The 24,047-nt window shown below is 44.8% G+C and overlaps 1 protein-coding gene across 3 annotated transcripts in view; it reads right to left on the minus strand.

The window, feature by feature from the left end:
* The window catches only part of dennd3a (DENN/MADD domain containing 3a), a 201,493-nt gene that overhangs the window by 60,079 nt on the left and 117,367 nt on the right, over nucleotides 1-24,047 (minus strand). For all 3 annotated transcript variants that reach the window (XM_070895716.1, XM_070895700.1, XM_070895709.1), the window contains exon 14: nucleotides 23,023-23,544. In XM_070895716.1, the coding sequence (XP_070751817.1) occupies nucleotides 23,023-23,544 (522 nt within the window). The remainder of the gene's footprint in view (nucleotides 1-23,022; nucleotides 23,545-24,047) is intronic.

The following is a 24,047-nucleotide window of genomic DNA, read 5'->3' on the forward strand; positions in this document are numbered from 1 at the left end:
TTCATACATACGCACACACGAAAAGACCATGAGGCCCATCAAGCTAGCTCCATCTAATGGTGCAGCCTCATAAGAACATAAGAAATAGGAGCAGGAGGAAGGCATTTGGCCCCTCGAACCTGCTCCGCCATTTAATAAGATCATGGCTGATCTGATCTTGGGCTCAGCTCAACTTCCCTGCCCGCTCCCCATAAATACTTCACACCCTTATCATTCAAAAATCTGTCTATCTCCACCTTAATATTCAATGACCCAGCCTTCACAGCTCTCTGGGGCAGAGAATTCCACAAATTTACGACCCTCAGAGGAAATTCCTCCTCATCTCAGTTCTAAATGGGCGACCCCTTATTCTTAAACTATGGCCCTAGTTCTAGATTCCCCCACGAGTGGAAACATGCTCTCTGCATCTGCCTTGTCGAGCCCCCCCAGTATCTTATCCAATGAGTATAAGCCCAACCTGCTCAATCTTTCTTCATGTCAACCCCTTCATCTCAGGAATCAACCTAGTGAACCTTCTCTGAACTGCCTCCAATGCAAGTATATCCCTCCTTAAATATGGAGACCAAAATTGTACGCAATACTCCAGGTGTGGCCTCACACCTGTACCGTTGTAGCAGGACTTCCCTGCTTTTATACTCCATTCCACTTGCAATAAAGGCCAACATTCCATTGCTTTCCTGATTACTTGCTGTACCTGCATACTAACTTTGTGTTTCATGCACAAGGACCCCTCAGGTCTCTCGCTATTTAAATAATAATTTGCTTAAATGGAGCGAGATTACAATGCTGCCTCTTGCATCATTTAACTATCCCGTAGCCATGGTAACTAATTTACCACAGAACTGTCCTTATATAAAATGAAGCGGGACCAGGTTTGGATCTGCAGAGCCATAGAATAATCTATCATTTGCAGCAGGCAATCCTTTTATTGTTATTCTGTGCACAATGGGACTAAGATTTGTTTGAGTTCTCCCAGTGTCTGTGCTAAAATTTATCCCCAACCAAAGCCTAAAACAGATGAACTGGTCATTTATTTCAATGCTGCTTGTGGGACCTTACTGTATGCAAATTATATTACAACAGTGACTACACTTTAAAAAGTACTCCATTGGCTGTGAAGCACTTCGGACATCCTGAGGTTGTGAAAAATAAATTAAGTTTGTTCTTTTTTTCTTTCCATGCTGTAAAATTATATGATTCTAACCAGAAGAATGAAGGTACCCAACTTCCTGAGCAATATTAACCGATAATTCAGTGTCCTTAATGCATGTAGAACCGAATACCTTGGACACAGGAATTAAAACAAGTACAGCATAAATAGCAAATGAACAGTTATTCTTTCCAGTTAGAGTTGGAAAATAGAAAAGAAAAAGTGTTAGTGATGCAAATATGCTATAGACCACCAGACATCAAAAATGAGGTAAACATGGGAAATGGGAGGCCATTGAATAGATGAGTACGAGGTGATCATGGAGGTTTACAATTTTTCCAGTAAACTGGCAAATGGATTGTCTGCCCGTTGTAGAACACATCCGATTTTCATTTCCATTGCGGAAATGAAAAATCGGGCGGGATCGTTAGCAAGCGGATGATCCATTCTGATAGTTTACTGCCCAAGCATTGAAGGTGAAAATAACCCAATTTATTGGGATGTAAATTGCATGTAAGCAAGAATTTCTTGAAGTTGCAAGACTCATTTCTAAAACAGCATGTGAGGGAAGCTACAGAGTAACTACTACGACAGTAGTTTGGTATTAACTAATGATGAGGTAGTGATAAACCAAGCACAAGTAGGAATTAACAAGTGAGATCTAGTAACCATAATATTTTTATTTTCAAGATGATGATGGAAATATAAAAGGAAGCCTATCAAGGTCAATTTTAACCAAGCTAATCCTGAGCCTATGAGAGAATGCATGAAAACATTAAAATGAAAGGACACATTTAAAGGAAAGGATATGGAGGAAAAATAGGAAAATCTGAAGAGATTTAAAAAAATACAAAGCCATTTATGCTGAAATAAGTTGAGTAAAGTGTGGATGATAAAGTATGGATGATAAAGTATGGTAGGAATTAGGGAGAAGCAGAAATGTACAACAGTTTTAAATGTTCAAGAAAGAAATAGTATAGGGAGATCTATTAAATGGGAAGAAATTGAAAGACACTGATAGAACAGGAGAAAAATGTAGCTGCAAAGAAGCAACATCAAAGTTTTCCTCAAATATGTCAGAAAAGTTAGAGACATTGGGCCCAAGTTTCAAGCCGCGCCGAGAACAGCGCAGTCCCGACCTGGACACCCGTTTTTCGCGCCACAAAGTGCGCCTAAAAAAAACCTCCAGATTCTCCACCTCCCTGCAGGTCCTCTGGCCCTCAGCGCAGCGCAGCAGGGGCTGTAGGGGGCGGAGCCAGGTCCCTGCGCTGAAAACAGTGCCGGGACCTCTGCACACGCGCTACAGTGGGCGCGCATGTTCAGTAGCTCCAGGCGCCCAAAACTGTGTGGGAGGGGCCGAAGCACGCAGCCCCTAGCCCTGGCCAAATGGCCTCACTGGGGCTGCGTGCATAAGGCTCCTCCCACGGCCAGCTCCTGCTTCCTCCCAACCCGACTCAACTCTCGCTTCCAGACCGGACCGGACCGATACCGATCCGACTCCCGCTCCCCCCCCCCCCGCTCCCGGACCGGGCCCGACACCGACCCCCGCTTCCCCCCCCACCTGGACCCGACCCGACTCCTGCTCCCCCCGGACTGGACCCGACCCGACTCCCGCTCCCCCCAGCCCCCGCCTCCGGACCGGACCCGACTCCGACCCGACTCCCGCTTCCCCCCGCTCCGCCCCCAGACTGGACCCGACCCGAGTCCCGCTCCCCCCAGACTGGACCCGACTCGACTCCCGCTCTCCCCCGGCCCCGCCTCCGGACCGGACCCGACACTGACCCGACTCCCGCTTCCACCCCCACCCCCCCCCGCCCCCAGACTGGACCCGACCCGACTCCCACCCCCGGACTGGACCCGATCCGACTCCCGTTCCCCACCACCGCCCCCGGACTGGACCCGACCCGACTCCCGCTCCCCCCCCGCCCGCCCCCGGACTGGATCCGACCTGACCTCCCTCCCCCCGACCTGACCTCCCTCTCCCCGACCTGACCTCCCTCTCCCCGACCTGACCTCCCTCTCCCCGACCCAACGCCACCTACCTGTAAATCTGGTGCTGGGGACGGGCCCCGCCCGAAGTCTCGGGCCCGGCCCGTTCAGCCTCCCTCCCCGTTCCCCCACCCCCCCCAAATCTCCTTCCCCCCCAATCTTCTTTCTCCCCCTTCATCCCCCTTCTCCCCCATCCCTCCCTCTGCTCCCCCCCTGTCAGAAACACAGACACTGACAGACAGCGAATGAGAGACACACACAGACAGACAGAGAGATGAGATAGAGACACTGACAGAGACACACTGGGGGGTGGGGGGGGAGGGCATACCAGCACGCTGTTGGAGGGCTCCCGGTGCTGCAGTCGGTAAGTAGAAAATGTTTTATTTATTGATTTAAAAAAAAAAAATTATTTCATATTAATTTTTTTTGATTGATTTATTGGTTGATTTATTGATGTATTTATCATTTATTATTGATGATGGCTCTTTATTTGTAAAACTGAAGTGTTTAATGTTTGTAAACTTCCCTTTAAACCACCCCCCCCCCCCCCCCACCATTCCCTACGCCTGATTTGTAACCTACGCCTGATTTTCTAAAGTGTAGACAAGGTTTTTGAGCGCACAAAAATCTTCACTTACTCCATTCTAAGTTAGTTTGGAGTAAGTTTTCACTAACGAACCTTTGAAAACAGGCGTAAGTGGCCGGACACGCCCCCTTTTGAAAAAAAAATTCTGTTCCAAAGTTAAACTGTTCTAACTGACTAGAACTGGAGCAAACTAAATGACGAGAATTCCGATTTCTAAGATACTCCGTTCTACATCAATTGCTCCTAAAAATCAGGAGCAAATCATGTGGAAACTTGGGGCCTAAGTCACTTAGAAATAAAAATGGGGAGATGGAGTTCGAGGACAGGGAGTTGCTGAGATAGTGTTCACAGATGAAACAAGGAAATTGCATTAATTGAGGAAACAGTTGAACTGTTAGTGTGCACTAATAATGTTTAAATTCACTAGGGAGGATATGGTAGATTGTGAATGCTCTAACAGTTTCTGGAGCTTAAAAGGAGTCAAATCGTATCCTAGAAGATTGACGAGCAGAAAATTGGCAGCAAGATATTAGGAACAATAGTTCATGCATAACCAATTTATTGGACTTCTTGGAGCCAACTACAGATATAGGGCTCAATTTTCCCCAAAGCATTTTTCTGGCATACTTGAAGAGTTCCACTCGATTTTTTGGGGCCCCAAGTACGCCAAAAAAAAATATTGTAAGTTTCCCCATTGGATTTCTTCATTTCAGCCTGGCATAATCAGACCTTTAGTTTTGGGGTGGAGTCTTGATCTGCACCAAAAAGATTGGGCTGCTATGGTAACCAGGGACACAATGTGAGCTGAGGCTGCAAAGTGAAGCATACAGCCAGCTCCCAACACATTAAAAGAATTGAAAAACACTTGGCAGCAACTTACCTCCAACCCTGCCGGAAGGGCTTGCCAGTCCGGTCCCATTCTTGGTCCCCATCGGTTCGATTCTCCGATCTCTCTCTTTCTCTTTCTCTCTATCTGGCCGAAGGGCTTGCCGGTGCGTTCTCCCGCCCCTACTCCTGGCCGAGTGGTCTCCCGGTCTGCTCCCGAGCCCTGACCCAAGGGCTTGCTGATGCGCTCTCCCACCCCTAGCCCTGGCTGAGTGGTCTCCCGGTCTGCTCTCCCGCCCCTAGCCCAAGCCGACTGGCCTCCCGTGTCCACTCCCCCGCCCCAGCCCTGGCTGAACGGCTTGCCGGTGCGCTCTCCCGCCCCTAGCCCTGGCTGAAGGGTTTGTCGGTGCGCTCTCCCGCCCCTAGCCCAGTCCGAGTGATCTCCCGGTCCAGTCCCCCGCCCTTAGCCCAGGCCGACTGGCCTCCCGGTCCGCTCCCCCGCCCCATCCGATGCCGAATGGCCTCCTCCCTCCCGGTTCCAGCACCTAACTACACCCGAAATCGTCCCCCACCCCTCTCTTCCCCCTTTCCTGCTGCTGCTGTCTGGGCATCTGCTGCACTTACCTGCGCCAATTTCCTTACCTGCGCCAATTTCTTTAACTCTCCGGAAGTTTTTTCTGCAGAGGCCACATACGCTGGCCTAAGCAGAACTGGAGCAACTCTCAACTGGCCAAACTTCCATAAATGACCAGAATTGGCGTAGGTGGCTGGTTACGCCCCCTTTGGCTGAAAAAACTGACCTAAAAAAATCGTAACTGAGTTACGCTCGTGCAAATTGATCGGGGTAACTCTGATTTTTCCAACTTAGGCCAAAAAGAGCAGCCTGCTCCAAAAAACAGCACAAATCATTGGGGAAAATTGAGCCCATAAGTAAGCAGGGGTAAGATCGTAGATATTGTATTCTATGGATGGCATTCAGCAGGTTCATAGACAACATCAAGTTATGGTGCATGGGGAGATACCTGCATGGCAGCTAGTTGCCAGTGCTGTGTCATCAGGGTCTGTTTTATGACCACTATTGGTTTATCATTTTTATGAATGACTTGCAGGATGGAATTATGCCCACAGTGCCTAAATTTTCAAATGATGAGCATTATTTGCCACTACTCTTAAATGTCATCAAGGTGCACAAACGCAAAAGGAAATAGAAAAGTTGGTTTCTGAGCAAAGAAGTGACGGATACAATTTTAAAAGTGTAATGTTATGAGACTGGATAGAGGGAAGGATAGTGTGGATTATATACTAAATATAAGTATGCTTACAGGGTGACAAGGAAAATATTTTGATCTTTTGGTGAACAAGTCACTAAAATCAGCAGTACAGGTCAGTAGGCAAGATTGAGAGGTTTGAAGATTTTGGATCCAGACTGCTTTCTTTTGTGGGGATATAAAATTCAAGAACAAGGAGTCAAAGTTTCAAATTAAGGACAACAAAAGAAAATTGTACGTTCAGAAATTTATTTCAGCAAAAGGATGCTAAACATGTACCTAATAATTAGATATTGTGTTGATTTCTTTGTTTTTAAATTCTTTGATAAGTACCATCCTAATTTCTAACCATTAAGTGGTAGCTAGTTTTACTGTATCCGGTGTGTCACCGAATAAATGTTTACTGCATTTAAAGGAAATGTTATTGATAACATTGTTAATGATAATGGGAGGGTTAATTCTACCAAAGTTCAAGATGTAGGTAAAACAGTTTGTAAAAATAAACTGGTAGCCTATGCCTTGTATAAGGACTGCAGGACATACATAGATTGGAACTCCACTTGGGAAATCTTCTGTCATACATCCCAGGCCACACTCCCTATTCCTTCAGTACTAGAGTACGGATTTGTCCCTCATCATGCTCACTGTACCATCAAAAGCTGACCTTTCAGCCATTCGATCCCTATTCTCTAGAAAATGACTTTGCCTTGATATCTCTCTCCCTGCATACATCCTGCACCTGCCTCCACCCCAACACATTTGCTTGGTATCCAATACTCACTCTTATCCAATGTTTTTTTTCTTGTGAAAAGTGTTAATAATTTCAAGTTGTTGAATTTCTAATTGAACAGCTGAAATACAAGATGAAATTTTAGTTTTTTTGAAAAAAGGCTAAAACAAAACTTAACTACTTTGCTCAAAAAAGAGAGCTAAAGCATGATTTCAATGTTTGACAAAAGAATTGCTCAACTTTCAACTAAACTTAAAGTGATGTGTTAAAGAGTGACCATGTACCCAAACATCCCAGCTTCAATAATGAAAATCTCCACCTCCTCGATAGCAACTTACGTGCATTTTACATTCTTGCACTTTAGAGCAGATGCCTAAAAAACAGATTTGGAGAAATATTTATTTTACATGCAGTCCCGACTCAATCTGGGTGGGAAGAGATGAGGAGCAGCAACAGCCAGCCACCAGGGATAAAAGCCCAGTGCCCCAGGACACAGAGTGGTAGTCCTGACCTGACCTGGGTGGGAACAGGAGGAGCAGCAGCCATCGCAGGGAGCTGCGCGATCAGCTAAGACAGTGCGACAAAGGAGAACAGGGTGACTACATTCGACATCACAGGAAGGCAGGGAAGTGACTGGTTGGTGAGTTTTTCTCTCTTTTCTTGCTTTAAATTAAGGGCCTTAAATTAGGGGCTGAGATTAATAACTAAAAACTAAACCTAATTAATTAAAAACATTAGCGATGGCAGGGCACACGATGTGTCACTGCTGCAACATTTGGAACTGGTGGACGCCATGGAGATCCACGGCGACCATATCTGCAGCAAGCAACTGCAGAACATTCTGGAGAGGGAGGGTGAACGGCCAGTTGTCATGGTACATGTAGGTACCAACGATATAGGTAAGAAGCGGGAAGAGGTCCTACAAGCTGAATTTAGGGAGCTAGGAGTTAAATTAAAATGTAGGACCTCAAAGGTAGTAATCTCTGTATTGCTACCAGTGCCACGTGCTAATCAGAGTAGAGGGAGCAAGATAGTTAGAATAATTACGTGGCTTGAGCAGTGGTGCAAGAGGGAAGGATTCAAATTCCTGGGACATTGAAACCAGTTCTGGGGGAAGTGGGACCTGTACAAAAGGGACGGTCTGCACTTGGGCAGGACTGGAACTGATGTCCTAGGGGTAACATTTGCTAATGCGGTTCGGGAGTGTTTAAACTAATATGGCAGGGGGTGGAGTCAGAAACAGATGGTAGAAAGGTAAAAAGCAATAGTGGAAGGCCGAGTAAACAAAGGCAAGAAACAAAAAGGGCAACACTACATCATAATTTTAAAAGGACAAAGGGTGTTAAAAAAACAAGCCTGAAGGCTTTGTGTCTTAATGCAAGGAGTATCCGTAATAAGGTGGATGAATTAACTCTGCAAATAGATGTTAACAGATATGATGTGATTGGGATTACAGAGACGTGGCTCCAGGATGATCAGGGCTGGGAACTCAACATCCAAGGGTATTCAACATTCAGGAAGGATAGAATAAAAGGAAAAGGAGGTGGGGTAGCATTGCTGGTTAAAGAGGAGATTAATGCAATAGTTAGGAAGGACATTAGCTTGGATGATGTGGAATCTATATGGGTAGAGCTGCAGAACACCAAAGGGCAAAAAACATTAGTGGGAGTTGTGTACAGACCTCCAAACAGTAGTAGTGATGTTGGGGAGGGCACCAAACAGGAAATTAGGGGTGCATGCAATAAAGGTGCAGCAATTATCATGGGTGACTTTAATATGCACATAGATTGGGCTAACCAAACTGGAAGCAATATGGTGGAGGAGGATTTCCTGGAGTGCATAAGGGATGGTTTTCTAGACCAATATGTCGAGGAACCAACTAGGGGGGAGGCCATCTTAGACTGGGTGTTGTGTAATGAGAGAGGATTAATTAGCAATCTCGTTGTGCAAGGCCTCTTGGGAAAGAGTGACCATAATATGGTGGAATTCTACATTAGGATGGAGAATGAAACAGTTAATTCCAAGACCATGGTCCAGAACTTAAAGAAGGGTAACTTTGAAGGTATGAGGCGTGAATTGGCTAGGATAGATTGGCGAATGATACTGAAGGGGTTGACTGTGGATGGGCAATGGCAGACATTTAGAGACCGCATGGATGAACTACAACAATTGTACATTCCTGTCTGGCTTAAAAATAAAAAAGGGAAGGTGGCTCAACCGTGGCTATCAAGGGAAATCAGGGATAGTATTAAAGCCAAGGAAGTGGCATACAAATTGGCCAGAAATAGCAGCGAACCCGGGTACTGGGAGAAATTTAGAACTCAGCAGAGGAGGACAAAGGTTTTGATTAGGGCACGGAGAATAGAGTACGAGAGGAAGCTTGCAGGGAACATTAAGACGGATTGCAAAAGTTTCTTTCGATATGTAAAGAGAAAAAGGTTAGTAAAGACAAACGTAGGTCCCCTGCAGTCAGAATCAGGGGAAGTCATAACGGGGAACAAAGAAATGGCAGACCAATTGAACAAGTACTTTGGTTCGGTATTCACTGAGGAGGACACAAACAACCTTCCGGATAGAAAAGGGGTCAGAGGGTTTAGTAAGAAGGCGGAACTGAGGGAAACCCTCATTAGTCGGGAAATTGTGTTGGGGAAATTGATGGGATTGAAGGCCGATAAATCCCCAGGCCCCGATGGACTGCATCCCAGAGTACTTAAGGAGATGGCCTTGGAAATAGCGGATGCATTGACAGTCATTTTTCAACATTCCTTAGACTCTGGATCAGTTCCTATCGAGTGGAGGGTAGCCAATGTAACCCCACTTTTTAAAAAAGGAGGGAGAGAGAAAACAGGGAATTATAGACCGGTCAGCCTGATGGAATCAATTATTAAGGATGTCATAGCAGTGCATTTGGAAAGAGGTGACATGATAGATCCAAGTCAGCATGGATTTGTGAAAGGGAAATCATGCTTGACAAATCTTTTGGAATTTTTTGAGGATGTTTCCAGTAGAGTGGACAAGGGAGAACCAGTTGATGTGGTGTATTTGGACTTTCAGAAGGCTTTCGACAAGGTCCCACACAAGAGATTAATGTGCAAAGTTAAAGCACATGGGATTGGGGATGGTGTGCTGACGTGGATTGAGAACTGGTTGTCAGACAGGAAGCAAAGAGTAGGAGTAAATGGATACTTTTCAGAATGGCAGGCAGTGACTAGTGGGGTAGCGCAAGGTTCTGTGCTGGGGCCCCAGCTGTTTACATTGTACATTAATGATTTAGACGAGGGGATTAAATGTAGTATTTCCAAATTTGCGGATGACACTAAGTTGGGTGGCAGTGTGAGCTGCGAGGAGGATGCTCTGAGGTTGCAGAGTGACTTGGATAGGTCAGGTGAATGGGCAAATGCATGGCAGATGAAGTATAATGTGGATAAATGTGAGGTTATCCACTTTGGTGGTAAAAACAGAGAGACAGACTATTATCTGAATGGTGACAGATTAGGAAAAGGGGAGGTGCAACGAGATCTGGGTGTCATGGTACATCAGTCATTGAAGGCTGGCATGCAGGTACAGCAGGCGGTTAAGAAAGCAAATGGCATGTTGACCTTCATAGCGAGGGGATTTGAGTACAGGGGCAGGGAGGTGTTACTACAGTTGTACAGGGCCTTGGTGAGGCCACACCTGGAGTATTGTGTACAGTTTTGGTCTCCTAACTTGAGGAAGGACATTCTTGCTATTGAGGGAGTGCAGCGAAGGTTCACCAGACTGATTCCCGGGATGGCGGGACTAACATATCAAGAAGGACTGGATCAACTGGGCTTGTATTCACTGAAGTTCAGAAGAATGAGAGAGGATCTCATAGAAATGTTTAAAATTCTGATGGGTTTAGACAGGTTAGATGCAGGAAGAATGTTCCCAATGTTGGGGAAGTCCAGAACCAGGGGTCACAGTCTAAGGATAAGGGGTAAGCCATTTAAGACCGAGATGAGGAGAAACTTCTTCACCCAGAGAGTGGTGAACCTGTGGAATTCTCTACCGTAGAAAGTTGTTGAGGCCAATTCACTAAATATATTCAAAAATGAGTTGGATGTAGTCCTTACTACTAGGGGGATCAAGGGGTATGGCGAGAAAGCAGGAATGGAGTACTGAAGTTGCATGTTCAGCCATGAACTCACTGAATGGCGGTGCAGGCACGAAGGGCCGAATGGCCTGCTCCTGCACCTATTTTCTATGTTTCTAAGTGTCTACGGCTCGAGGAATTTCGGCTCCGTGTTGATGAACTGGAGTCCGAGCTGCGAACACAACGACACATCAGGGAGGGGGAAGAGTTACCTGGACGCCGCGATCTAGGAGCTAGCCACACCAATTAGATTAATTAATTCAAATTCTATCCATGGTCAGGGACAGGAGGGTGTGACTACAGGTGAGGATACAGGTGAGCGAAAATTTAAAAAGTCAAAGAATAGAGCAGGGTAGTACTGGGGGAAATGAAAGCCAGAGCATGTCAGGAAGGGACAGAATGTATACACATAAAAGGTGAATGAGAAAGTGGGGTCAAAGCAGGAAAAAATGGTAAAAACACAAATTTAAAAAGCTCTTTATCTTAATACAACGTACCTTTCGCAACAAAATAGATGAGTTGACAGCACAAATAGATACAAATGGGTATGATCTGATAGACATTACAGATATGTGGTTGCAAGATGACCAGGACTGGGAATTAAATATTCAGGGGTATTTGACAATTCGGAAGGACAGACAGAAAGGAAAAGGAGGTGGGGTAGCACTGTTAATAAAGGTTGAGATCAGTGCATTAGTGAGAAACGATATTGGCTCAGCAGATCAAGATGTTGAATCAGTTTGGGTGGAGATAAGGAAAAATAAAGGGAAAAAAGTCGCTAGTGGGTGTAGTCTATAGGCCCACTAATAGTAGCTACATTATTTGACGGAGTATAAATCAAGAAATAAAGGAACGGCAATAATAATGGGCGACTTTAACCTTCATATTGATTGGACAAATCAAATTGGTCAGGGTAGCCTTGAGGAAGAGTTCATCGAGTTTATCCGGGATAGTTTCCTTGAACAGTACGCTGCGAAACCAACCAGGGGGTAGGCTATTTTATATCTGGTACTGCGTAATGAGACAGGATTAATAAATCAACTCCTAGTAAAGGATCCTCTCAGAATGAGTGATGATAATATGGTTGAATTTCAAATTCAGTTGGAGGGTGAGAAAGTTGGATCTCAAACCAGTGTCTTAAGCTTAAATAAAAGGAGACTACAAAGGTATGAAGGCAGAGTTGGCTAAAGTGGACTGGGAAAATAGATTAAAGTATGGGACGGTTGATGAGCAGTGGTAGACATTTAAGGAGATATTTCATAACTCACAACAAAAATATATCCCAATGAGAAGGAAAGACTGTAAGAGAAGGGATAACCATCCGTGGCTAACTAAGGAAATAAAGGATGGTATCAAATTGAAAACAAGGGCATACAATGTGGCCAAGACTAGTGGGAGGCCAGATGATTTGGGAAACTTTTAAAAGCAGGAAAGAACGATTTAAAAAAATGATAGCATGAAAATAGATCATGAAAGTAAACTAGCACGAAATATAAAAATAGGTTGTAAGAGTTTCTACAGGTACATAAAAAGAAAAAGAGTAGGTAAAGTAAATGTTGGTCCCCTAGAGGATGAGACCGGGGAGTCAATAATGGAGAACAGGGAAATGGCAGAGACGATGAACAAATAATTTGCATCGGTCGTCACGGTAGAAGACATTAAAAACAATAGTGGATATTCAAGGGGCTATATGGAGGGAGGAACTTAATACAATTACTATCACTAAAGAAGTAGGCAAAATATTTGGGCTAAAGGCGGACAAGTCCACTAGACCTGATGGCTTACATCCTAGGATATAAGCCAAGAAGTGGCTGCAGAGATAGTGGATGCATTGGTTGTAATCTACCAAATTTCCCTGGATTCTGGGGAGGTCTTGGCAGATTAGAAAACCACAAATATAACGCCCCTATTTAAAAAAGGAGGCAGACAAAAAGCAGGAAACTATAGACCAGTTAGCCTAACATCTGTCGTTGGGAAAATGCCGGAGTCCATTATTAAGGTAGTAGTAGCAGGACATTTGGAAAATGATAATGCAGTCAAGTGGAGTCAGCATGGTTTTATGAAAGGGAAATCATGTTTGACAAATTTGCTAGAGTTCTTTGAGGATGTAATGAGCAGGGTGGATAAGGGGGAACCAGTGTTCGTGGTATATTTGGATTTTTAGAAGGCATTCGATAAGGTGCAACATAAAAGGTTATTGCACAAGATAAAAGTTCACGGGGTTGGGGGTAATACATTAAGCACAGAGAGAGGATTGGCTAACTAACAGAAAACAGAGAGTTGGTATAAATGGGTCATTTTCTGGTTGGCAATTCTCTGGGGCGCCACAGGGATCAGTGCTGGGGCCTCAACTATTTACAATCTAAATTAATGACTTGGATGAAGGGACCGAGTGTAATGTAGCCAAGTTTGCTGATGATACAAAGATGGGTGGGAAAGCAAATTATGAGGAGGACACAAAAAATATGCAAAGGAATATAGACAGGCTAAGTGAGTGCGCAAAAATTTGCCAGATGGAGTATAATGGGGGAAAATGTGAGGTTATCCACTTTGGCAGAAAAAATAGAAAAGCAAATTATAATTTAAATGGAGAAAAATTGCAAAGTGCTGCAGTACAGGGGGATCAGGGGGTCATTGTGCATGAAACACAAAAAGTTAGTATGCAGGTACAGCAAGTAATCAGGAAGGCAAATGGAATGTTGCCTTTATCGCAAGGCAATAAAGTATAAAAGCAGAGAAGTCCTGCTACAACTGTACAAGGTATTGGTGAGGCCACAGCTGGAGTACTGCGTACAGTTTTGATCTCTGTATTGAAGGAAAGAAATACTTGCATTGAAGGCCGTTCAGAGAACGTTCACTAGGTTGATCCCGGAGATGAGTGGATTAACTTCTGAGGATAGGTTGAGTAGGTTGTGCCGATACACATTGGAGTTCAGAAGAATGAGGTGTGATCTTATCGATACATATAATATAATGAGGGAGCTCGACAAGGTGGATGCAGAGAGGATATTTCCACTGATAGGGGAAACTAAAACCAGGGGACATATTCTCAGAATAAGGGGCCACCCATTTAAAACTGAGATGAGGAGAAATTTCTTCTCCCAGAGGGATGCAAATCTATGGAATTCTCTGCCCCAGAGAGCAGTGGAGGCTGGGTCATTGAATATATTTAAGGTGGAGATAGACAGATTGCTGAGCGATAAGGGAATAAATGGTTATGGGGAGCTGGAAGGGAAATGGAGCTGAGTCTATGATAAGATCAGCCATGGTCTTATTAAATGGCGGAGCAAGCTCGAGGGGCCAAATGTCATCGAAACATAGAAAATAGGTGCAGGAGTAGGCCATTCGGCCCTTCTAGTCTGCACCGCCATTCAATGAGTTCATGGCTGAACATGCAACTTCAGTTCCCCATTCCTGCTTTCTCGCCATACCCCTTGATCCCCCTAGTAGTAAGGACTACATCTAACTCCTTTTTGAATATATTTAGTGAATTGGCCTCAACAACTTTCTGCGGTAGCAAATTCCACAGGTTCACCACTCTCTGGGTGAAGAAGTTTCTCCTCATCTCGGTCCTAAATGATTTACCCCTTATCCTTAGACTGTGACCCCTGGTTCTGGACTTCCCCAACATTGGGAACATTCTTCCTGCAGCTAACCTGTCTAAACCCATCAGAATTTTAAATGTTTCTATGAGGTCCCCTCTCATTCTTCTGAACTCCAGTGAATACAAACCCAGTTGATCCAGTCTTTCTTGATAGGTCAGTCCCTCCATCCCGGGAATCAGTCCGGTGAACCTTCGCTGCACTCTCTCAATAGCAAGAATGTCCTTCCTCAGATTAGGAGACCAAAACTGTACACAATACTCCAGGTGTGGCCTCACCAAGGCCCTGTACAACTGTAGTAACACCTCCCTGCCCCTGTACTCAAATCCCCTCGCTATGAAGGCCAACATGCCATTTGCTTTCTTAACCACCTGCTGTAACTGCATGCCAACCTTCAATGACTGATGTACCATGACACCCAGGTCTCGTTGCACCTCCCCTTTTCCTAATCTGTCACCATTCAGATAATAGTCTGTCTCTCTGTTTTTAACCACCAAAGTGGATAACCTCACATTTATCCATATTATACTTCATCTGTCATGCATTTGCCCACTCACCTAACCTATCCAAGTCGCTCTGCAGCCTCATAGCATCCTCCTCGCAGCTCACACTGCCACCTAACTTAGTGTCATCTGCAAATTTGGAGATACTACATTTAATCCCCTCGTCTAAATCATTAATGTACAATGTAAACAACTGGAGCCCCAGCACAGAACCTTGCGGTACCCCACTAGTCACCGCCTGCCATTCTGAAAAGTACCCATTTACTCCTACTCTTTGCTTCCTGTCTGACAACCAGTTCTCAATCCATGTCAGCACACTACCCCCAATCCCATGTGCTTTAACTTTGCACATTAATCTCTTGTGTGGGACCTTGTCGAAAGCCTTCTGAAAGTCCAAATATACCACATCAACTGGTTCTCCCTTGTTCACTCTACTGGAAACATCCTCAAAAAATTCCAGAAGATTTGTCAAGCATGATTTCCCTTTCACAAATCCATGCTGACTTGGACCTATCTTGTCACCTCTTTCCAAATGCGCTGCTATGACATCCTTAATAATTGATTCCATCATCTTACCCAGTACCGATGTCAGGCTGACCGGTCTATAATTCCCTGTTTTCTCTCTCCCTCCTTTTTTAAAAAGTGGGGTTACATTGGCTACCCTCCACTCCATAGGAACTGATCCAAAGTCAATGGAATGTTGGAAAATGACTGTCAATGCATCCGCTATTTCCAAGGCCACCTCCTTAAGTACTGTGGGATGCAGTCCATCAGGCCCTGGGGATTTATCGGCCTTCAATCCCATCAATTTCCCCAACACAATTTCCCGACTAATAAGGATTTCCCTCAGTTCCTCCTCCTTACTAGACCCTCTGACCCCTCTTATATCCAGAAGGTTGTTAGTGTCCTCCTTAGTGAATACCGAACCAAAGTACTTGTTCAATTGGTCCGCCATTTCTTTGTTCCCCGTTATGACTTCCCCTGATTCTGACTGCAGGGGACCTACGTTTGTCTTTACTAACCTTTTTCTCTTTACATATCGAAAGAAACTTTTGCAATCCGTCTTAATGTTCCCTGCAAGCTTCTTCTCGTACTCCATTTTCCCTGCCCTAATCAAACCCTTTGTCCTCCTCTGCTGAGTTCTAAATTTCTCCCAGTCTCCGGGTTCGCTGCTATTTCTGGCCAATTTGTATGCCACTTCCTTGGCTTTAATACTATCCCTGATTTCCCTTGATAGCCACGGTTGAGCCACCTTCCCTTTTTTATTTTTACGCTAGACAGGAATGTACAATTGTTGTAGTTCATCCATGCGGTCTCTAAATGTCTGCCATTGCCCATCCACAGTCAATCCCTTAAGTATCATTCGCCAATCAATCTGAGCCAATTCACGCCTCATACCTTCAAAGACACACTTCTTTACGTTCTGGACCATGGTCTCTGAATTAACTGTTTCATTCTCCATCCTAATGCAGAATTCCACCATATTATGGTCACTCTTCCCCAAGGGGCTTCGCACAATGAGATTGCTAATTAATCCTCTTTCATTACACAACACCCAGTCTAAGATGGCCTCCCCCCTAGTTGGTTCCTCGACATATTGGTCTAGAAAACCATCCCTTATGCACTCCAGGAAATCCTCCTCCACCGTATTGCTTCCGTTTGGTTAGCCCAATCTATGTGCATATTAAAGTCACCCAGTATAACTGCTGCACCTTTATTGCATGCACCCCTAATTTCCTGTTTGATGCCCTCCCCAACATCACTACTACTGTTTGGAAGTCTGTACACAATTCCCACTAACGTTTTATGCCCTTTGGTGTTCTGCAGCTCTGCCCATATAGATTCCACATCATCCAAGCTCTCCTCTTTAACCAGCAATGCTACCCCACCTCCTTTTCCTTTTATTCTATCCTTCCTGAATGTTGAATACCCCTGGATGTTGAGTTCCCAGCCCGATCATCCTGGAGCCACGTCTCCGTAATCCCAATCACATCATATTTGTTAACATCTATTTGCACAGTTAATTCATCCACCTTATTACAGATACTCCTTGCATTATGACACAAAGTCTTCAGGCTTGTTTTTTTAACACCCTTTGTCCTTTTAGAATTTTGCTGTACAGTGGCCCTTTTTGTTCTTTGTCTTGGGTTTCTCTGCCCTCCACTTTTCCTCATCTCCTTTCTGTCTTTTGCTTTTGTCTCCTTTTTGTTTCCCTCTGTCTCCCTGCATTGGTTCCCATCCCCCTGCCATATTAGTGCTGTTGGGGAGGAGTTAAACTAACAAACACTCCCCCTCGGACATTGGTTTCGGTCCTGCCCAGGTGCAGACCGTCTGGTTTGTACTGGTCCCACCTCCCCCGGTTCCAATGCCCCAGGAATTTGAATCCCTCCCTGCTGCACCACTGCTGAAGCCACGTATTCATCTGTGCTATCCTGCGATTCCTACTCTGACTAGCACGTGGCACTGGTAGCAATCCCGAGATTACTACTTTTGAGGTCCTACTTTTTAAATTTAGCTCCTAGCTCCTTAAATTCATTTTGTCGGACCTCATCCCATTTTTTACCTATGTCGTTGGTACCAATGTGCACCACAACAACTGGCTGTTCTCCCTCCCTTTTTAGAATGTCCTGCACCCGCTCCGAGACATCCTTGACCCTTGCACCAGGGAGGCAACATACCATCCTGGAGTCTTGGTTACGGCCGCAGAAACGCCTATCTATTCCCCTTACAATTGAATCCCCTATCACTATCGCTCTCCCGTTCTTTTTCCTGCACTCCTATGCAACAGAGCCAGCCACGGTGCCATGAACTTGGCTGCTGCTGCCCTCCCCTGATGAGTCATCCCCCTCAACAGTACTCAAAGCAGTGTATCTGTTTTGCAGGGGGATGACCACAGGGGACCCCTGCACTACCTTCCTTGCACTGCTCTTCCTGCTGGTCTTCCATTCTCTATCTGGCTGTGGATCCTTTTCCTGTGGTACGACCAACTCGCTACACCTGCTACTCACGTCATTCTCAGCATCGTGGATGCTCCAGAGTGAATCCACTCTCAGCTCCAACTCCGCAACGCGGTCAGTCAGGAGCTGGAGGCGGATACACTTCCCGCACACGTAGTCGTCAGGGACACTGGAGTCGTCCCTGAGTTCCCACATGGTACAGGAGGAGCATAACACGTGACCGAGCTGTCCTGCCATGACTTAACCCTTTGATAAGCAACAACAATGCTAAGGTTTACTCACTGTTATAGAAGAGAAAAAAGAAAAACTACTCACCAATCACCAGCCAATCACTTGCCCCCTTGGCTGTGACGTCACCTTTCTGTTTCTTTCTACTTCTTTCTACTTATATTTAAATAAATATATTTAATGACCCAGCCTCTACAGCTCACTGGAGGTAGAGAATTCTAAAGATTCACAACCCTCAGAGAAGAAATTCCTCCTCATGTCCTACTCCTGCTCCTATTTCTTATATTCTTATACAAAGGGAGAGAGATGGAGAGAGATCGAAAAAGTGAGCAACAGCGAGAGAGACAGAAAGACAGAAGAACATAAAAACATAACACTTGGGAGCAGAAGTAGACCATTTGGCCCCTCGAGCCTGCTCCACCATTCAATAAGATCATGGCTGATCTGATCTTGGCCTCCACTTACCTGCCCGCTCTCCATAACCCTCGACTCCCTTATCATTCAAAAATCTGTCTATCGCCATCTTAAATATATTTAATGACCCAGCCTCCACAGCTCCCTGGAGGTAGAGAATTCTAAAGATTCACAAACCTCAGAGAAGAAATTCCTCCTCATTTCCGTTTTATATGGGCGACCCCTTATTCTGAAACTATGCCCCCTAGTTCAAGGTTTCCCCACGGGTGGAAACATCCTCTCTGCATCTACCTTGTCAAGCCCCCTCAGTATCTTATATGTTTCAATAAGATCACCTCTCATTCTTCTAAACTCCAATGAGTATAGGTCCAACCTGCTCAACATTTCTTCATAAGACAAACCCTTCATCTTAGGAATCAACCTAGTGAACATTCTCTGAACAGCCTCCAATGCAGGCACAGGTAGAACGTCCAAAATCAGGAGTTCTAAAAACCGTCAATGTTCGAAAGCTGGACATTGTGCAGATTGCAAGAGTCGATGTCCTGAATCCAGAAATGTTTCCCGAAAACCAGACGTTTAAGCTGCACAGGTGCATGCTTTTCTCCAAGCAGGAATCCCAAAAATTACGCAGTCTGGCACGGCCCAGCCGAGTATGCCGTCGGATGTAATGCTCCAAAATGCGGAAATTAACGAAAGTCGGCCCAAGGGTTTCTGGATTCAGGATGTCCACTTGTCTCCGAAATCCGGAAATTCCCGAGACTCGGCCCAGCGGTTTCCAGATTCGGGACGTCGGATTTCTTCGAAATACGGAAATACCCAAGACTCAGTCCCAAGGTTTCCGGTTTCGGGACGTTATACCTGTATATCCCTGCTTAAATAAGGAGACCAAAATTGTGCACAGTACTCCAGGTGCGGTCTCACCAACGCCCTGTACAGTTGTAGCTGGACTTTCCTACTTTTTACTCCATCCCCCTTGCAATAAAGGCCAACATTCCATTTGCGTTCCTAATTACTTGCTGTACCTGCATGCTAACTTTTTGTGTTTTATGTACAAGGACCCCCAAATCCCTCTAACCCAGCATTTTGTAATTTCTCCTGATTTAAATAATAATTAGCTTTTTTATTTTTCCTATCAAAGTAGATAACCTCACATTTTCCCACATTGTACTCCATCTGCCAAATTTTTGCCCACTCACTTAGCCTAACTATATCCCTTTCCAGATTCTTTGCATCCTCGTCACAACTTACTTCCCACCTATCTTTGTGTCATCAGCAAATTTGGCTATATTACACTCGGTCCCTTCATCCAAGTCATTAATATAGATTGCAAATAGTTGAGGCCCCTACACTGATCCCTGTGGCACCCCACTAGTTGCAGTTTGCCACACTGAAAATTACCCATTTATCCCAACTCTGTTTTGTTAGTTAGCCAACCCTCTAACCATGCTAATATATTATCCGCAACCTCGTGAGCTCCATCTCGTGCAGTAACCTTTTATGTCATCGTAGGCAGTCCCCCGAAATTGAGGAAGACTTGCTTCCAATCTAAAAGTGAGCACTTCGGTGACTGAACAGTCCAATACGGGAATTACAGTCTCTTTCACAGGTGGGACAGACAGTCGTTGAAGGAAACAGTGGGTGGGAAGCCTGGTTTGCCGCACACTCCTTCCGCTGCCTGCACTTGGCGACGATACTCGAGGTGCTCAGTGCCCTCTTGGAAGCTCCTCCTCCACTTAGGATGATCTTTGGCCAGGGACTCACTCCCAGGTGGGGATGTTGCATTTTATCAAGGAGACTTTGAGGGTGTCCTTGAAACGTTTCCTTTGCCCACCTGGGGCTCGCTTGCCGTGTAGGAGTTCTGAGGAGTTCCTCCCAGAGTCACAGTGTGGATTCCGTCCACTACGGGGTACAACGGACATGATCTTTACACGCAACAACTGCGAGAGAAATGCAGGGAACAGCACCAACCCTTGTACATGCCCTTCTTTGACCTCACAAAGGCCTTTGACACTGTCAATTGCGAGGGACTATGGAGCGTCCTGCTCTGTTTCGGCTGCCCCCAAAAGTTTGTCGCCATCCTCCGCCTAACCAACTGATCCATCACAGACCCAATCCACGTCCGGACCGGGGTCAAGCAGGGCTGCGTCAATGCGCCAACCCTCTTCGATTTTTCTCGCTGCAATGCTCCACCTCACACTCAACAAGCTCCCCGCTGGAATGGAACTAAACTACAGAACCAGTGGGAACCTGTTCAACCTTCGTCATCTCCAGGCCAGATCCAAGACCGTCCCTACCTCTCTCGTTGAGTTACAGTATGCCGACGATGCTTGCGTCTGTGCACATTCAGAGCCTGAACTCCAAGTCATAGTCAACATCTTCACTGAGGCGTATGAAAGCACGGGCCTTACACTAAACATCCGTAAGACAAAGGTCCTCCACCAACCTGACCCCGCCGCACTGCACTGCCCCCCAGTCATCAAGATCCACGGCGCGGCCATGGACAATGTGGACCACTTTCCATACCTTGGGAGCCTATTATCAGCAAGGGCAGACATCGACGACAAGGTTCAACGCTGCCTCCAGTGAGCCAGCGCAGCCTTCGGCCGCCTGAGGAAGAAAGTATTCGTGTGGCACCTTATCGAATGCCTTCTGAAAATCCAAACACACAACATCTACTCATTCCCTTTATCCACCCTGCTCGTTACATCTTCAAAGAACTCCAGCAAATTTGTCAAACATGATTCCCCTTTCATGAAACCATCCTGACTCTGCTTGACTGCATTATGATTTTCCAAATGTCTTACTACTACTTCCTTAATAATGGACTCCAGCATTTTCCCAATGACAGATGTTAGGCTAACTGGTCTATAGTTCCCTGCTTTCTGTCTTCCTCCTTTCTTAAATTTGGGCATTACATTTGCGGTTTACCAATCCGCTGGGACCGCTCCAGAATCCAGGGAATTTTGGTAGATTACAACCAATGCATCCGCCATCTCTGTAGCAACTTCTTTTAAGACCCGAGGATGCAGTCTATCAGGTCCAGGAAACTTGTCCATCTTTAGTCACATTAGTTTGCCTAGTACTTTTTCTCTAGAGATAGTTATTGTTTTAAGTTTCCACCCTCCTATCAGCCCCTTGATTATCAATTTTTAGGATGGTTTTAACGTCTTCTACCCTGAACACCAATACTAAATATTTGTTCAAAGTCTCTGATATTTCTTTGTTTCCCATTATTAATTCCCCAGTCGCATCCTCTGAGAAACGATCGTTTACTTTAGTTACTCTCTTCCTTTTTATATACCTGTGGAAGCTCTTACTATCTGTTTTTATATTTCTTGCTAGTTTACTCTCAAACTATCTTCTCTCTCTTTATTAGTCGTCCTTTGCTGGTTTCTAAAAATTTCCCAATCCTCTGGCCTTCTACTATTCTTCGCACCATTGTATGCCTTTGTTCTCAATTTGATACCATCCTTTACTTCCTTTGTTAACCATGGATGGTTGGTTCATCCTTCTCAGAGTCTTTATTTCTCACTGGAATATAACTTTAATGAGAGGTATAAAATATCTCCTTAAACGTTTGCCATTGCTCATCTACCGTCTGACCCTTTAATCTACTTTCCCAGTTCACTTTAGCCAACTATGCCTTCATACCTTTGTAATTGCCTTTATTTAAGTTCAGGACACTAGTTTGAAACTTAGCTTTCTCATCTTCAAACTGAAATTGAAATTCTATCATGCTACGATCATTCTTCCCAAGAGGATCCTTTACTGTGAAATAATTAATTAATCCAGAGAGAAAAGAATCAAGAGAGAGAGAGAGAGAGAGAGAGAGAGAGAGAGAGAGAGAGAGAGAGAGAGAGAAAGAAAGAGCGCGAAAGATCGAAAGTAAAATCACGTGGGTTGCAAAACAGGCTGCCGATCCAATCACATCAGTTTCACGCTGAGTGGGTAAGGTTAAAATTACACCGAAACGATTAGCTTCAAACCCCTTCTCCAGCTCTCCACTGATATGTCATCCACGGCAACTACATTTCCTGTTTCGCCGAGACCATTAGTGTCCCTGGATAGAAACCAATCCAACATTAGAGATGCAAAAATCTCTAGTAGATGTCTGACAATTTCCATCGTCTCAAACTAATCTGGTGTGCAAGAAACACAATTATGAGACATCTTGTGTTCCAGTTAAATTTATCCTAAATAACATCCTGAATAAAGTGTGTGTTTCTGGGAGTTAATTCCTTGTGAATCGAATTTAAATTCATAGCAATATCATAACACAAACTACCCAAAAATCCCTCCGAGGCAAAATAGGTAAAAATGTTCAAGGCTCACCTTGGATAATCCAGATAGGTTTCCAGATTTGATTATGGAATGCAGAGACTATGAGATCCTAAAATACTATTTTACTTAATGGAGATGCAGCCTTAAATCAAGTGGCCATATTCATAACTTAAGATCCATTAATTTTGGTTTGCTGATTTCTTGATTAATTGAATCAGGGATTCTACTTCAAACCCATGATTACTCTAACAAGCAAGTTATATTCAGTTAGTTAGGATAGGGGTACCAAAAGAGGAAGCTTCAGTTTACCACATTTTCTACCAAGTAAGAAATTACATGAACAAGAGACACATTTGTGGAAAGTGTATCACTAACCTATAGTTAAGGCATCAAACAGTCGAAGAATGGTGTCAACATCCTTCACAATTCCAGATTCCTGAATCCGTTTCATAAAATCTTCTTGGTGCATGTGTGTTTTAGGCAGCTCAAAGGTTTTGACATGTTCATCAGATGCAGTCACATCTCGTTCTTTCTCTAACATAATGCTAATAAGTCGTTTTAGTTCCGGCTTCCGACCTGCATGGCTGCGTTGATCTGGAGGCATTGCTTCGATCACTTTCTTTACAAGTTCTTTTGGGAAAATGTCACGGTCAGTCTTGTAAAGGTTCTGGAAGTCCGAGAGTGCCTCCAGATATTTTTCCTGCATCAAATAAGCCAACCCACGGAGATAGTAATATCTTGCCAATAGGCTTGAGCTTTCTGGTCCTGTGGCATTTATGGCTTTGCTCAGAAGGTTGATGAAATCTGTATACCATGCAATTGCACTAAAACAAATAAGTGGGGAGCTAAACTCCGGCAGCTTGAATGTCCTTATTGATTTTGTGCTTCTCTTCACAGCTGAAAGAAATACATTTTAAATTGGCCAGAGATCATTCAATACAATGTCTATTAAGTATTTCTCATCTCATTGCATCTACTTCTGCAATGCACTTGCCCAAAAATGTCTGAAAGGTTTCTCATTCCTTTTCTAAATAAACCAATAAGGGGACACTGGGTTGCCCCAGTGTCATCAAACAAAAAACAAACACAAGTGCCCCCATTTATGAGGGCTACAACTATGGGCCCAAGTTTCCACACGATAAAAAACGTGCGCCCCTCCGAGCTGGGCGTCCGTTTTTCGCGCCTAAAACGGCGCCGGAAAAAAAACGCGCGATTCTGGAGCGCCGGGGGGCGGAGCCTACACTCGCGCCGATTTTGTAAGTGGGAGGGGGCGGGTACTATTTAAATTAGTTTTTTTCCTGCCGGCAACGCTGCGCGTGCGCGTTGGAGCATTCTCGCACGCGCAGTGTGAAGGAAACATTGGCACTCGCCCATTTTTGTAGTTCTTTGTAGCTGTTTAG

The sequence above is a fragment of the Pristiophorus japonicus genome, chromosome 1, assembly GCF_044704955.1.
Source record: "Pristiophorus japonicus isolate sPriJap1 chromosome 1, sPriJap1.hap1, whole genome shotgun sequence".
Classification (NCBI taxonomy): domain Eukaryota; kingdom Metazoa; phylum Chordata; class Chondrichthyes; family Pristiophoridae; genus Pristiophorus; species Pristiophorus japonicus.